Consider the following 16,096-nt stretch of genomic DNA (forward strand, 5'->3'; position numbering starts at 1 on the left):
CCTCGGCACCCGCCGTACATATCCTTCTCCTCTCGATCTCGTTCCCAAAATTTCTTCTTCTCTTCTTCATCCCACCTCATCTCCTTTTCTCTTCATCCTCAATCCTCCTCATCTCGAGAAGAAGCATCTTCTCAGTTCTCTCGTTTCCGTTACATTCGTCTTCAAGCTCTCTCTTCTCAGCTTTTCTGGCAAAGCATTTTACACTTGCCCACCAACAGCAATCATCCCACACCTTCTCTTCTCCGTGTGCACGCCCCTCAACCGCTCGACTTTCTCCACGTCGAAGTTGATCACCCAAGATGCGCATCGCCGCGTCTCTCGGGGTCCTTGTGGCCACCAGTCTCTTGGGTCATACTGCCGCTCAGGAAACTGACTACGGGTAAGTTACAACGCGCCGCTCATCTTTGTCCCCGACTAACCTTGAATGACAGAAACCCCAACGGGAGCCCAGTTGGTAGCTCACCTGGTGGTTCTAGCAACATCATTCCTGGCAACACCGACGGGTCTGGTAACCCTTCCTACCCAAGCAACGCTGCTGGAAATGTTCCTGGCTCCTTGCCCAGCAGCGCCGGCCCCGGCTCTACCGACGGTGGTTCTGACGGTCTCCCCCCTAATGGACTTAGTGGTGTCCCTGGTGGTGTTCCGGGAAACCTTCCTGGTAGCTCTTCTCTCAATATCCCTGGTGCTGGTTCGGTTATCGTTCCTGGCGGCTTTCCTACCAATGCACCTCAGAACATCCCTGGCTCACCCGGTTCTCCCAACGCTGGTGTCTCTGACCTCCCCACCTGTTCTCTCCGCTCCACAAAGACTGTTGTTGTCACTGTCTACCCAACAGACACTCAGGACGGACAAGATTTCCCCTGGCCTGACGATTCGGATTCTGATGGCTCAGAATTCCTATCAGCTCTCCCTACCAAGCCTGCAGATTTCACTTCTCTGATGCCTGCATCTTCTGTTCCTCCTTTCACCACGCTGACCCTCGACATTTGGGGTCCCGATGGTAGCCCTTCAAGCTCTGGTACAGGGTCAGACGATGGTACAGGATCTGGTGATAGTAGCAACCCCGAAGATGGTAACAGCGTCGGTGGTGCCAACGATCCTAGTGATGATTCCGACAGCTCAAACTCCGGCTCCAACTCTGGGTCTGACTCGGGTGTTAGCAACAGTTCTGGGCCAGATGGTGAGAATAGCTCTCAGAACGGGCTCGATTCCCAATCCTTCTCCCAGACCCCCGGTTCCAATGGTGCACCTGGATATTCTGATGGTGCTTCTGGCGATGACACCTCTGTGGGTTTCTCTGGAGCTTCTGGTGCCAACACAGCTGCCCCCACCCCTTTCCCGACACCTGGCTCCCCAAGCAATGGTGGTGTACCAGGCAGTCAGCCCCAATTCCCTTCCGCTGTGCCTCCCCAAGAGGCGAGCGACAGTCTCCCCGTCACCACTCAAGCTGGTCCTCAAGGTCAAGGCGAGAACTCCCCATGGTTCACCAACGTCCCAGGTGGAACTGATGCCGGCCAACCTACCCCCTCTTTCATCACTATCACTGGTCAAGACGGACTACCCACTATTGTCAGCAGCGGAAGCAATGCTGGCCCCGGCCAAGAACAGCCTTCAGCTACTCCAGGTTTCACCCAGAGTGGCAACAACCCAGGCTTCCCAGGTGGAGTTCCTACAGGATTTCCACTCCCCCCTGCCGTATCTGCTGGTATCCCTGGCTCACAGGGTCCTTCCAACTCCCAGGCTGGATCTCTTCCTGGCAGCGAACCTGAGGGGGGAATCACTACTTGTGCAACATTCACCATCACTGGCACTGACGGCCTTCCTACAGTGATTGACTCAACATGGGTTGTCCCTTCCAGCACACCTTCCTTTGAGGACTCCTCACAACTTCCTGTAACTGGCGTTCCCCAGGCCTCACTTTCTGGCATTCCAATTGATGTTGGTAGCATTCCCACTGGTCCAATTTCTGCACCAGGTATGCCTCAGGATGGGCCTGGAGGCTCTGGCTCATCAACATGCACAAGCTACACCATCATTGGCACTGGTGGGCTTCCCACGGTGGTCCACTCCACTTGGGCCGTTCCTGTAACTGGATCTGACTCTGACTCTGGACATTCATCTGGCTCTCGTGGCTCAGACTCTCCAGGAGGCTTCTTGACCATTTCTGGTCTATTAACCTTCGGCCCTGATGATATTCCAGGGTCCCTTTCTACAACATCCAACTTGGGCGGCGCTATCCCTATCACCACTTCCACAAGTTACACTATCATTGGTACCGATGGTCTTCCTACAGTTGTGGGAACCACATTGGCCATTCCTGGACCGACAAATACTGACCCCAGTATCAGCATTGGCACCGAAGGGCCATCGTGGGCTTCGGATTCTCTACCCAACGGTGCCACATCTACCATAACCATGCAAACCACTAGAGCTCCTGAACTACACTCTTCTGGCCCGTCTGATGCCTCTGGATCAGATGATGGAAGCGAAGGCATTACCACTTGTACCAGCTACACTATCATTGGACCCGATGGTCTCCCAACTATTGTCGATTCGACCTGGGTTATCCCCGGATCTGCCAACACTCAATCCGAATCACCTGGCAATCCTTCTTTTGTATCCGACTCACTCACGTCTGGCCTACCCACTGGGAATCCTGGTCCAGTGACATCCTTCCCAAATCTCCCTTCCGATGGCAATGATGTTGGCGTGCCTGGCTTCACCACCTGCATTACCTACACAGTCATTGGAACAGATGGCCTTCCAACGGTCGTTGATTCGACATTTGTCGTTCCCACTGGTACTGCAACTACTGCTGAAGGAACAAGCCTTACTGATGGCCAAGCTGATTCATCTCTTGGTTCTCCTGAAGCATTCACCACTATCACAACTGCTGTCGTACTTGGCCCTGATGGAAAGCCGACACCAACTGAGCAGACCATAGTCTTCAGTGACTCTTCTGCGCTCGGCATTTCTGCTGATGTTCCCCAAGGAACTTCTTCTGGCATTACACCCCCATCTAACTCTGAGCCTATCCTCACTACAGGAGGCCTGGGCCCTCTTTCTACCAGTATCCCAACTCTCAACGGCTACAATGACGGAATGCCTGAAGAGTCCATGTCGGTTATACTCACCGATGCTAGCGCCGATGCGCAAGGTACTTCTGCTTCCAGTACAACCACTGGAACTTTCACTTGGACTGTTACTTCTGTTGTCGACACTTCAAATGGTCCCATGTTTTCAGATGGTGCAGAGCAGCCTCCCTTCACCAGTAAACCATCAGGTGACGGTTCTTCTGATCAGCTTCCCCAGACTGCGTATGGACCCGTTGCAAGCGAGAACACTCTCTGGCCTCTTTCTGCAGGCACAGCCACTCTACAGACCACTACCTGGACCAATGTCATCGAGGATGAGACCACTTCTTACACAATCGACTATCCTCTCACCACTCTTGCCACCGTCGCCGTTCACCGAAAGCGGTTCTTTCGCCGCCAAGGCATGTCTTGGTCTAACTCTACTGCCTCTGACTCCAGTGTGACTTCTCCTACGGCCACAGAAACGTCTTCCAAGGCCAGTTCTCCTTCCATCTGTGCAACAGGAAGAAGCATTGGAAATACCACCATTGATGTAAGTCGTCATCTACTCACATATAGTTCTTTGCTAATCTTTTTCAGTTCGATAACTCCAAGCCCGGGCCTCTCTTCAACCCCGTTGAGAACATCTGGTTTTCAGGAGGTTTCCTTATCGCACCCCCTTCCTCTAGGCAATCTCAACCATACATCCCTACTTCTGGTGGTCAGCTGGTGGAGTTTGTTCCCCCAGCACTCTCCAACACAACATCTACGATCTCGGGAGACGTCGCCCAGATTGGCGTAGGCCCCCACGCCGCCAGTCCTTGCTTCCGATTCGACCTCTTTGGAGCCAGCCTTGGATGTGATGCAAGTGGAGACGAGAAGTGGTGCGAGTTTGAGATCTCAGCCTACCGCTGGAATGAAACTTCGTCTACCGAAGAGTCCATCGCTTGGTCGGAAACCAAGCAAGTACCGGCTTGTCCAACATTTTCCGAGGGCGGCTACGAGCTGACCCGCGTTGACCTGGTTGGCTATACAGACCTCTCCTCGGTTCTGATCACCGTGCGTGTTTCTCAAAATCTCCGTGTCTGGTGGGGTGATGACTTCCGTGTCGGCTGGACTGACAACAGCTGTATCGCTGCCTCTTGCCGTACCAACGTCCCATCTCAGTTTGTCAAGCGAGAGACTGTTCTCTCTGCCCTTCGACAAGGTGTCTACCAGTGGACACCTCATGAGCTCAAGCGTCTAGAAGACAGTCTGGTTTAGGAATCTGCCAACTGAAGAATGTCGCGATGCAACGAACTCTATTTGTATTGAAAGATGGCGCATTCATGTCGAGCGATTTGCTCTGTATTATTGTCACAATTTGAAACGCATTTTCTTGGACGGGAGGTGTAATGGTTGATGCTGGGACATGGGTTTAATTGAGAGGCAGTTAGATGGATGGGAAAGCATCATGTCAGATATGATCGGATGACCCTTGTTTGCCCAAGTAATTGAGATAAAGATGTATCAACTCCCTGCATCTCAATGCGTGCCCGCAAAACGATTTTGACTGATAAAAGTTTATGGCGATATACGTTTGTGAGATAAGGCAGGGGACAGCAGCCTGACTGGAAAGTCCCTTATCATTTCTTCCCTGTTCAGAATGGCTTTGAGGGCCTGCTGTAATAATTTTATGATGGAACATGAGTTCTTCAAAAAAAGATATATTATTAAGAGCCATAAGATCTTCACACGGTCGTAACGAGTTCTCATCATCAAGGGGACATTTTATTATACAGAGATACATGACATTTCGAGAAGATCATCACTCCTCCTATCATGAACTCACACACATATTACAAAACTCGCACATATATTACACTAAACCGTACAGATGTCATGAGACATGACCAAGACCTCATACCAAGCCATCTATATCGTCATAACTTAAACCATTGTCAAAAGAGATGATTTCCTTCCAAAACTACTCTCAATCACTTGATGATGCGCTGGCGTACTCGGACTCGTCGTACTCGATTTTATCGTCGTCGCTGGAGTCACTATCTCTAGCCTCGTTGGCACCCATGTCGTCGACGCCGTAGTAGCCATGGTCCTGCCCGTCGTTTTCAGCTGAACTGGACAATCGAATTGGTGCCAGCACAGTCTCTTGAGAAAGCCCATTCTCTATGTCTGCTGCCTTGAAGAAGACATGGTCCTCTTGGAGACGCTTGCCATGACTGACAAAGCCCATGGGGCTGTGAGCGAAATCCTGCCCGCGGCGACGGACTGCTAGCCACTCTTGTAGAAATGTCAGTGGACTTTTGGCGAGCTTGTGCTCGAGGTTAGTTTGTGGCTTAGATATCTCTGTCTCAGCATCCGTATCGGTCTCAGTAGGTTCTTCATCCTGTGCTTGGTTGCCGAGCTCGCCATTCTGGATCCCAAGTAAGGAGCACATGGCATCGTATTCGTCCCACTCAAAGTACAAGCGCCCGGCGTAGATTCCCAGCTCAACCTGAAACCACTTTGGAGCTTTCCAGTCATTAGGGAGAGGAGGAATGCTATGGAACGTCAAATCGTTGAATCGGAGCATTTTTCGTGTGATTGGTGCAGAGTAAACTAGAAGGTGCGTGGGAACGCCTGAATTTCGCATGATGGGAATCAGAGCCTCGGCTTCTTCGGGCATGATAATGACAGCGATCTCGGCGACAGAGCTCCAAATGATCCAGTTAACGGGACGCTGAGGCTTTGTTAGTTCTATAATCGTCAGAAAATAAGCGAGTAAAACACATACCAAGAAGTCATCGGTAGAGAGGTCTCCCTTGGGCTTGATAGTTCTGCCAAACTCGGCCGTCTCGAGTAATTTTGATTTTGTTACCTTCGGTTGCACTTTGTACTTGCGACCAGTTCCTGTCTTTGACAGGGCATGGAAGACGTGAGTAAAATAATTCGTGTCTGCAGGAAGCCTTCCAGTTCTAATAAAAGCCTCGAGGCTGGCGTTGAGACCTGGGAAAGAGAAAGCAGCAAAATGTTGAGGCTTCTTGACCTGTCGCACTGATTCAACCTCGAAGGCAACCTCTCTCTCCTGCTCGACTTCCTGTAGAGCAGAGGCATGAACGGCTCGGCCAGTGTCTTGAAAGGTCTTGCGTCTTGCATTGAGATCCCGAATAAAGCCTTTAAGCACTACGTTGTTAGATGTCTGCATGCCGGCGGCGCGGTTCTTTATTTTCGGCTCGTAAAGATTCTGCAGGCTCTGCTGTTCATCCTGCTTAACCGCCTGTACATACGCTTTTCGCTGAGTCTTGTCGGTTAAAAAGTCGGGGTGATCTAAAGCGGCCTGCATTCGACGGCAGTAATCCATGCCCTGTGAATAGTATAAGGGCTGCAGCTGCTCAATTTGGTCACATGTGTTGTCCAAAAGCCATTCGACGACATCAGCTGAGTCAATAGGTTCATGAATAGTCTTGTCTTGCAGGTCTGAGATGCTTTGGTGGACCTCGGGAGGGACAAAGAAAGAAACAACCTGAGTTGTTCCCAGTTGTCGTAGACGCATAGCAGCTACGAGTTGTTAGCGAATCGATCTTAGAAGGTTTTAATAACAACATGCCAAACTCACCTTGAACAGTGTGGTCCTTGGTCTGGCCTAGACGAAGAGTGAGGGCGCCCTTAGCTTTAGGAGGGAGCCTAAGATCAGTGCCACGGGTGTGGGCCTCATCAAGATATACCAGACAGTTTGAAAGGTCATCAGCAAAAGGTGACGCGAGAAGGGGCGTTCTTCTTCCTTCCTTGGTCAGAACCCAAGGTTTGTTTTCTTCGTCAAAGTACAAGCCTGCCAAAGCGAAGTGGTCAATCTTTAGCCACTGTTGAACCAGAGTGTAGTTGTCCATTTCCAAGATCTGGGCTCCTGCATCGATCAAGATACGGATGGAGTTCGACTTGAGGCAAAACAGGAGATCCATCTCGGTGGCTCTGTCCATGTGTTGAATTTTGACATCCTGAGGTAGAATGCAACGACGATTTCGAGGGTGAAGAAGATAGGTCAAAACTTCAGCGCTTGTGTGATGAAGACTCGGCAGATCTTGTTGTTCAATGTTCAAAGGAAGCATTGTTCTGTTGTCGTTGGTACCACTGAAGCCTGTACTCAGCGGTTTGCCTGTCGTCTCTTTGTCATTCTCTGTTATACTCCCGAGGGGTGACAGTGGAATGTCCCAGCCATTGGCCTGAAGTTTTACCTCAAACTGCTTGGCATGCCGTGGAAACACGAAATTGTTCAAGAAATAATCGATGACTACCTCATTGTACCGCACAACCTTCCAAATCTCCCCAAGTTGCATCTCATCATCCACGTTAATTGAATTCCAGGCCTTGAGGGAAGAAGGGAAATTTTCAGAGCTCTGGGTCCAGTTATCGTATTCGGTTGACGGGTCGTCGGACTTGAGGATATGTTCAAGTGATTGTCGAAGTTGAGCTAGATTTATGCCATCATAGTAGAACGCCAAACAAGTGAATAGTATTGCGACGTCAGGATGACCCCACTCGGATTGATCGCTCGGAACACCTTTGGCGTGAAAAGGCACTGCTATAGGATCGCGGTGCGGATGGAGACCGTACTCTACATTCCAGCGCTTCTTGAGGGTCATCATTAAGATGCGATTGACGAGGAGACCTCGGAGAAGATAAATCGTTTGCTTTAAGCTAGGCTTGTCTGGCGAGAGATTCCGGATGCGCTCTATACTTGTAGCACTAGGTCGAGCGTGCATGAGAAAGTCCTTGACAGCGATTCTGTCTTTAATTGCCATTGCCTGTTCAGTAAGAGGCAGAATCCCACCAGCACCGTGACAAATGTCTGCTGTAAGCCTTCGCACCAGCTCATCCTCAACATCTTGCCTGAGGAAGAACACAAAGGGAAATCCGCCCCCATTTCGTCGAATAACGCTAATGGAGTGAGGAAAAGACCTTGATAAACCATACAGATGATTATCAACAAGTCTCATCACGGCTTCAGCCACAAGCCAGCGATGTGGATGCCCATCAACTGTAGTCTGAGCGCCAGATGGGTAGATAAGCTGGGTTCTCACTGCGAGAGTATAGTCCGACTCGTCTAGGATATCTCTTGACACCCTTGTGAGCCATTCTTGGACCTTGATCATAGGTCCTGCCTGCGCTGGCTGCTCATCCAGGAGTCGCTGTCGGCCGCTAAGCATGAATGACATCTGGTGTTCGGGTTGGCAGATCATGACACCTCCAGACTTGAGCATATCTCTGTGGATCAAATGATAGGCTCGTATATTTTTCTCGGTAGTGGGAGTTCGACGTGAGAAGGGGACATGCCGAATACCCCTTCCAAGGATACCACCGAGTCTAGCCTGCAACAGCTGAGCTGTTTGTTGGAGCAGAGCTTTTGGTACAATGACTCGCACAAGCTGTTTCTTGTTGGCAAGTGCTGCCGCAGCCATAGGGATAACACAGGAGGTTTTCCCTGTGAAACTGATTAGTACTCAAAATGGCTAATATCCTTCTCTTCCAGGGACAACTTACCTTAGCCCATGTTCATCTGAAGCACAGAATTCGATCCCGAACCAGGGGAAATTGTGGCTAAAGCTACATCAACTTGAACAGGACGAATCATCATATTGGACTCTATTTCTAACAGGAGCCAATCTGGATGCTCTTCGGGCTTCCAATTCGAATGTCCCTCGTTTGACTCCTCTTCATGGTATCTTCCCGATATGCTTTTTGACGCTAGATCATGCAGTCGGACCTGTCTTTGGTGTTTCGTAATGTCAACTCCCATTTCTAAAATGGCCTTTCTCATTCCACTTCCAAATTGTGTGACCTCAGCAGCCGATCCGAGACAAGAAAGCAGCGTAGACTTGGTCACAATCGGCCACAGGTTTCCTGCTTTGAGCCAAAAGATCCTTCTTTGTGAAAATATATCACTTGACTCCAAGGCTGTACAGATCGACCCGAAGCCGCCCTCGACCTTCTCCAGACTGGAGTGCATCTCAACTTCTCGAGATTTCATCGACTCTTTAAAACTGGTCAAAGGAGTGTGCTGGAAGGCGGCGAGACTCTTCTGGAAGTCCGCTGCATAACGGCGCCGAACAGCCGACCGACATTCTCCTAAGCGTTGGGCTATGAGATTCAATTTCGTACTGGATTCTGACCTCACAGTCGATTCTGACATATTCTTATCCGTTTGGGCATTATGGCGCCTTGCGAGACCAGGCCAGAGTGAATTGGCTCCAGAACCTGTGTTTCTTTGCCAAGAGAAATTGCCGAATCCAGGGAAAAAGTCCTTCTCACTCAAAAATGGTCGATCCACCGAGGCTGCAGAAGGAATTTGATTCGTACTCGTCGTGGCCTTAAAAATACGATACGGTTTGGCCAGCAATTGCCTAAGGTCGACGGTTTCAGTACCATCTCGCATTCTTACCGTGTAGGTCTCCTCGGATAAGGGAACCGTAGGTGGTTCATATCGGTCTTCTAGGCTTCGTCTATCAAGAATTGTCTGGACCTCTTTGAGATGCTCAGTGAGGTCTCTGTTCATGAACAGGCGCTTCCACTCGGGACGAATAACTTCCAGCGCAAGGCCGATGTCAATCAGCACAGACCGAGATAGGCCACTGACATTTGGCTCCAGACAAGGCCATTGGCTGAGGAGGTGGTTGGCCAAGTACTTGCAATCTTCCTCAACTTTGGCTTCGTGTTTCGCTTGCTCGATTCGCAACTTGCGTAATAGTTTTCCACTCGAATACTGCCCCAAACCCATGGCATCGTTCTCTGGCACAGCAACTCTGTAGGGCTTCAGCAGATGCAGAATGTAATCAAGCTGTGGTGCCTGATTCGGTTGGAAATGATCAAACCCATCCCACTTGGGCAATTCAAGATCCTTAAGATCACTGAATACCGCGGACGCAACAATGGTTCGAAGAAGTGACATATTTGCGTCGATATGGAACGACATTGGCCCGAGTAAGTACATGAGCTTGTATCGATCCGTTGATTCACGGGAAAATCGGACCAACGACCCCCAATGTTGAAGGATATTAACCTTCAACTTCTCATTGATGGATGTCCCACTGAAAGCCGATGTAAATCCACCAACAGTGCTGCCCTGTGAGAGAATTTGAGCAATACAATCTGTCGTCCTGAAGCTCTGGGGCCATTTCAGGATCAGGTTTGTGACCTCAAGCACATTGCGATACATGATGTTGACTGTTGAGGGGCGATCTCGAGACATGTACTTTTGATTAGCTAGTTGTGTGCAGCTGGCCGTATTCCCTGAACACCTGGTAACAGCACCTTGTCGAAACAGTGCTCGTGCATGGAGATGCACATCTCCTGAAGAAGGGAGCTCTGGCATCTTCACAGTAACCTGTTCTTTGGCTGCAAACATTCCTAAAATTGCAGACTCCCGAAGGATACGATCCACGATTTGTCTATATGCCGAGTTTTGAAGAATGACAGGCAGGGACTCAATCCAGGTATCTGTACGCATAACCTTAAGATCTTGTGGATAGTACACTCTTCTCGGTGTTAGCCCAGCTATCTTGTGCAGTACCAACATAGAGGGTGGAGTAAGGGGGGACCATGGCTGAGATATGCCCGCTTGAAGCCACTCAATAGCTTCTTCAGTTCCAGTGCGGCCTGTCAGAGGATCAGGCAGAAGAAAAGATGTACATGCATGAAGAAGAGCCTTAGTAAAAACCAGTGTGGGCTCAGGCGCACAGTCGATCCGTCCAAGTGTGCTGTTGATGTTGAACCTTCCAAATTTATCTGAGGGTTCGACCCTCACTGTTACATGACACCCTTCTGACCGAGCAGAGACGGGCCCGAGAGGTACTAAGATAGACCTGTGCATCGGGTTGGCAAGGCTAGTGCATACCAGCTTGCTGCGGAGCCCGTACCAGGTCCCGGCATCTTGGTCCTTGTCGATTTGGCATTGTAGCTGAGGCGATTGAAGTAGACGGTTCTTGTTAGTGTGGAACACAATGTTGAGTCTTGGAAGCTCCACCGTAAGGTTCCGGTCTCCCCCAGGTTGATACACAGTTATCTGGCTGCGATCTTCAAGTGAGTCTAAGATTCGGCTAATACGATTAAAGAGTGGGCTTGACGGGTTGACAATATAATCCTTTGTAAGGAGGCCTCGGTACAGGCGTGTCTTCGCACATGTGTAGCCTTTCAGACTCAAAATGTACCACTTGTGAGGGTCATCCGGCCAGGGTCTGTCCTTGGAGGTTATGAAAATGTCTCCGGTTCTTAGGTGCATCCAATGAAAGCAATTGTGCAAAAGGGGACCCGGAAGATCGGGGTAGTCGCCTTGAAAGATCTCACGTGGGATCAACTGCAGTGCATAGTCTCGTCGGAAAGCTCTTACAATCAACTCCTGCGTTCCACTACCATATCCCACATGGACTTGATATCCGTGAGGTCTCACGCATAGAACTGTTTGACTATTAGCATACAGCACATTATTCGATAAGTCGACAAGGTGCACCTACTGTACTGCATCTCTGGGCGGCGCGACGGGAATGTCAGGAGAGCTTGGTTACCAAAAAGTTCGTTCAGAACAACGGAGTACTTCGGGTCTTCTGGAAGTTTGCCCATCGGTTGGCTATCGACAAGAAGTAGCCCTCTAATACAGTTGAATGAAACAGTCTGCTCGATTGAGTCAACACTGTCGCCTGTCCTAGAACGGCAAAATACCCAGTCGGGCGCTTCTGGGTCCAATTTCACTCCCAAGAAAACTCGAGGACACCCTTCTTCCTCGGGCCACATCTCACAAAGGGATCGTCGGAAGACTTCCAAGTCGTCAACGATTCGCTTCGACACAACTGGGGCGAGTCGATATGAAAGTCGGATATCTCGAATGATTGCATGCTGGAGGAGCTGGGGAAGCGCCTCTAGCTTAACCACAAGGCTGTCATTTACCGTGATACTGCTCTGGATGAAGATCTCGAGAGACAAATCGTCGAATTCAAGACGGCCACAGGCCAGAGGTACATATGTGCGTTTACACAACAGAGCAGCCCAAAGACCGTACTGTTGGAACCGTCGTGCTGTCTCGGCTTCAACAACCTTGTAGGATTCAGCACGAAGGAGCTTGAACCAACGCACACATGTGTTCCTGGCACGTATCAAAAGGAAAATTGTCTGGTCGGAGATCTTGGGCATACGTGCTGCCCAGGAAAAATCGAGGAGACGGAGGGTGAAGGTGACGATGGTTTCCATCAGGTAGATTTCTCTCCAATTAGCCGCCAGGCTGTCCAAGCGATGTGATATTTGCTCCATGAAGGTCTCGCAGAATGAACGGTCACGGAAAACCTCATGGATGATGCGAAACTCACTCCTGGACTCACCCAGGGGCCCGCACTGAAGAGCCAGATGAGTGACGAGTAACATGGTGGCTTCATTGGAGAAGTTCAGGTTGGCCGATGCTAACTCGACAAGAATAGATAGCCAGCGCCTGGACTTTCCAGATGCAACCGTCTGAAAAGCAAGATATTCATGAACATTGATACCCTGTGGGCATCTCGAAGCTGTGGCCATGATTTCGTAAGAGGATGGCCCGTAAATACTCTTGAAGAAGGCAGCGTCTTGCTGCGAGAACGGGGAAGAATCGGGTATCTCTAGCTTCACATGATGTAAGAAGCTCAGATGACCCCGACGGCTGGGCCACTGTTTCGAGTTTCTATCACAATATGCCAACTTCAATCCGTTTGGTCGACAGACACCGTATCTGCCGTTATCCCATTCGATAGGGAATGCTAAAGAGTGGTAGTGGGTAGAGACAACTGTTCTAAAGTTAGCTGGGTTTTGCTGATGATTCAGTCTCAATATTAAATCGGGATAGGTTAGGCCGAATAGAGCAACTCAGATCCAAATTTATCGTTCGAGTTTAGGGCAAACTGTGTGGTTCTTGTCGGACTTGGAAAGACATCCTGAAGGGTGGCTGGGGGGGGGGGTAATGGTAGTCTGAATACTTACAAGGTTTAGTGACTGATGCCAGAGAGCAGCTCATTGATGAGTCGTTGGCATACTTCTGTAGCTGTTGATAGTCTCGCGCCCAGCACTTCGGGTCAACGCCTTCCTCTGCTGGTAGGGCTATCGACATAACGGTCCATGTAGCATCTCGATATTTCGCCAAAGTCTGAGGGCAAAGCAGCTCAAAAACGACAGCTCTCTCGACATGAGGATCAGAAGGAAGTGGATGCTCGTAGGCCTGGATACTAATTCTCTTCAACTGCCGCTTCAAGTAGCAGCGACGACAATCGCGGTCATGATAAGGGGGCAAGTGGGGATTGTCCTCGTCCACCATGTAAACGCATGTGCTCTCGTCAATAACTTTCGATAGTCTTGAATACTCCTCGCTTTTCGACTTCCATTCCTTTTCTTTTGTGTCTCGTAAATGGGTCGCCCACATCTCTATTGACTCATGCAAATCGTTCATCTCATCAGACATGTCAGAGTCATCATAGAAGCGATGACCAAATGATCCACGGACAGGATCGTCAAAAATGCTGATTGTTGAACCTTGGCAAGCAGCAATGCGATCCTGTAGATAGACCTGGATCTTCTGCAGCCGCTTCATATCATCGAAGGCAGAAAGTAGCAGGACATCGAGCATCTCAGGTCGAAATACAGCGTGGAAGTCGCTGAGGAGTGGGTACATCGCACAGGCTGCCTTATCCATGGTGACCCATAGATCCATGATGTTCAAAATCAGTGTACTCTTGAGTTCGGGGATGCCATCGTAGGCCCTGAAAGCTTGTCGCAGATACTCGTTTATCAAAGAAGCTGCGTCTCCGACTTTTGAACGTGGAAGGAAGCTTTGCTCATGGCAAAAACTGGTAACGGTGAGTTCTTTGTCAATTAACTTGAAGTGCTCGCGAGCAAACGAGCTAAGATGCTGCTTCGCACCCTGTGCGACATTCGTGGTGCCTTGTCGCCCAGGATTGAACTTGAAAGGCTTTGAATAGCCTCTCCAGATTTTGTTGAGGGTAATCCCGCTGATCTTCAGGTTCAGCTTCATATCTTCGAAAGAAGCTTGCTTCGGTAGCGGGGGTATCGTTTTAGTCATCGTCAACTTCTGGTGCTTCCAAGATACTTCGATGAAAGCATTTGCCTTGGAAATTGAATCCTGGAATCCGGGGCCGAGTTGGGTGAATAGATACTCAATCCTCTGGGCCATATTTTGAGACCGATCCTTATCTACTTCCAGCTTGACCAGCCGTCGGCAAATCTTTTTCTTGAGGAAATCGAGACGGTCAAGGCGTATTCCTCCTGATTGCTGTACATGTATGAGGAATTCACTGAAGAGGTGAGCCAACAAAAACTTGTACTCAACTCGCCCAATGTCACCCAAACGTTGAGCGAGGTATCGAGAGATGGCAACTCGCAGCACAAGCCAATAAGGCAGTCGTTTCCATGGTCTTTCTGCGTTGTTCCACAGCACATCGTCCCGAACCATCTTCTGCAGAAGAGTTGGGGCGAGGCGGCGGCCGTTTTGTTGCAGAATAGCCATGAGCATAGAGGAAATAAGAACAGGCTCTGATGTGTTGCGAAACTCGGGCATAGATGTTCCCGCTTTGAGCGCTTGTGCGGAGAAATCGGTGAGTGATTCTCGCGAAGCGTTGTCGAGGAAATTGGCTAGATTGGAGACGAAACCGTTCTCGCGGAATGTAGCGAGGGGGACTGCGACTGCACATCCAGGAAAGTCCCACTGAAGCGCATTTTCAGTTGCTAGAACATCTTCATTGCGCGCCGAGGTCTCAAAGGCCTCGAATATGACAGAAGCGCCAAATATAGTACTGTGTCAAGTTAGTTGAGCTGCGGTGGTTTGAAGGCGAGGTATGAAGACAGAACTTACTCTTGCGAACGGCGGATGTAAAGAGCACAGTTCTGGCTCCGCACATAGACGACCAGAAAATCTGACTCTCCAAAATCGTTGAGCTCTCGAATGAGCGCAGTTCGGTCGACGTGACCTCCTGCATGAATGCTTTTAGTGGCACGAAGGCCTCGCTCGATCAAGCTCCAAACGTAACTCTGGTCGTTTTCAGGAAGATCTCGCAAGTGCTTCACAGAAGCCAACAGTCTGTTAACCAGGGCTTTCTCAAGCTCGTCGAGATTGGAGTCCTGGCGTTGCGGGAGTTGAGGGGGGAGAACGAGGTGGTTATAAAGGGCATCGTTGAGCGACAAGGGTTTTTCGTTGTCGCTCTTGCCCTTCCGAGGGGGGATAGAAGTCACGGGGGGAGGCATCGCTGCTAGCACCTAAGGCACCGCGCTTCTACCAATAAAGTAGGCGATTCAGGTGGGTAAGTTGCCTAGATGCCTGAGGTGATTCAGTGTCAATATAAGTTGTCTTGCAGTTGTAGTAGAGCTCAGTACGCGGCAGTCGAGGTTATACTCGCGATGCAAAGGTAAGGAAGATGAAGGAGAGGGTGAAGTTAAGAGAGAAATGAAATGAACTGAGCGAAGATTTTGTTTGGAGAAGAAAAGTCAACAATGCCAAGGGTGGGTGAATGATTCATTTACCTTGTGAGGCTGCCGTCGTTTGATGATACTGGCACTGGCAGCAACTGTCAGTGCATGTGGTAGCGAGACGGCCTCCATTATCTCAAACAATATCAAAATAGAGCAAGTTATAGGTGCCTACCTAGATTTTCAGGTAGTTGAGATAGTTTCCTTGATACTTAGTGAATCAGTCGATAGATATCAAAAGCGTTTCTGTAGTTGAAGTCAAAGTGGGCCTCCAGACAGGATGGTTGAACCAGCAAACAAAAGATGAACGATATCGAAAGTGAAGCTACATTTTAGGTATCTATCCAAGTACATATCTTTGACTTGAAAATGGTTCGCTCTGTGGCTGGCTGCCTTGCAGCAAATTGCAGGCAGGGGGCCAAGTGCTGGTGGCCGTTTATGAGTCGGGCGGCCCTCAAAAGACGGCCTCATGCAGACGGCCAACCACAGCAGACGCATCAGGTTGATTAGGCCGTAAGAGATAGAATGTAATCGGGAGGCCTTAGGAGTTCATGTATACC

At 49.8% G+C, this 16,096-nt stretch overlaps 3 protein-coding genes across 3 annotated transcripts; 2 read left to right on the top strand and 1 right to left on the bottom strand.

The window, feature by feature from the left end:
- Nucleotides 1–169: 169 nt before the first annotated feature.
- On the top strand, nt 170–1,153 carry FOBCDRAFT_176762 (uncharacterized protein; the record flags this gene model as incomplete). Its single annotated transcript, XM_059608525.1, has 2 exons — nt 170–379; nt 432–1,153. Coding segments are annotated over exons 1-2 (801 nt in total), but the record flags the coding sequence as incomplete, so codon positions are not given.
- Nucleotides 1,154–3,263: 2,110 nt separating this feature from the next.
- Nucleotides 3,264–4,587, top strand: FOBCDRAFT_214982 (uncharacterized protein). Its single transcript, XM_031173648.3, has 2 exons — nt 3,264–3,627; nt 3,675–4,587. The coding sequence occupies exons 1-2, from the start codon at nt 3,499–3,501 to the stop codon at nt 4,335–4,337; spliced, it is 792 nt and encodes a 263-aa protein (XP_031050433.3). The 5' UTR covers nt 3,264–3,498; the 3' UTR covers nt 4,338–4,587.
- Nucleotides 4,588–4,829: 242 nt separating this feature from the next.
- Nucleotides 4,830–15,314, bottom strand: FOBCDRAFT_257148 (uncharacterized protein; the record flags this gene model as incomplete). The annotated part of the gene is made up of 7 exons (XM_059611198.1): nt 4,830–5,793; nt 5,848–6,611; nt 6,670–8,532; nt 8,634–11,501; nt 11,558–12,823; nt 13,044–14,866; nt 14,926–15,314. The coding sequence occupies 7 exons, from the start codon at nt 15,312–15,314 to the stop codon at nt 5,047–5,049; spliced, it is 9,720 nt and encodes a 3,239-aa protein (XP_059464170.1). The 3' UTR covers nt 4,830–5,046.
- Nucleotides 15,315–16,096: the final 782 nt, after the last annotated feature.

This window comes from Fusarium oxysporum, chromosome II, assembly GCF_013085055.1.
Source record: "Fusarium oxysporum Fo47 chromosome II, complete sequence".
Classification (NCBI taxonomy): domain Eukaryota; kingdom Fungi; phylum Ascomycota; class Sordariomycetes; order Hypocreales; family Nectriaceae; genus Fusarium; species Fusarium oxysporum.

Bases quoted from the DNA above. Each gene is read 5' to 3' on its own strand.
- FOBCDRAFT_214982 (XM_031173648.3), top strand. From the start codon at position 3,499: ATGTCTTGGTCTAACTCTACTGCCTCTGACTCCAGTGTGACTTCTCCT. The intron at 3,628-3,674 runs GTAAGTCGTCAT...AATCTTTTTCAG, and splicing joins TTGGAAATACCACCATTGAT to TTCGATAACTCCAAGCCCGG.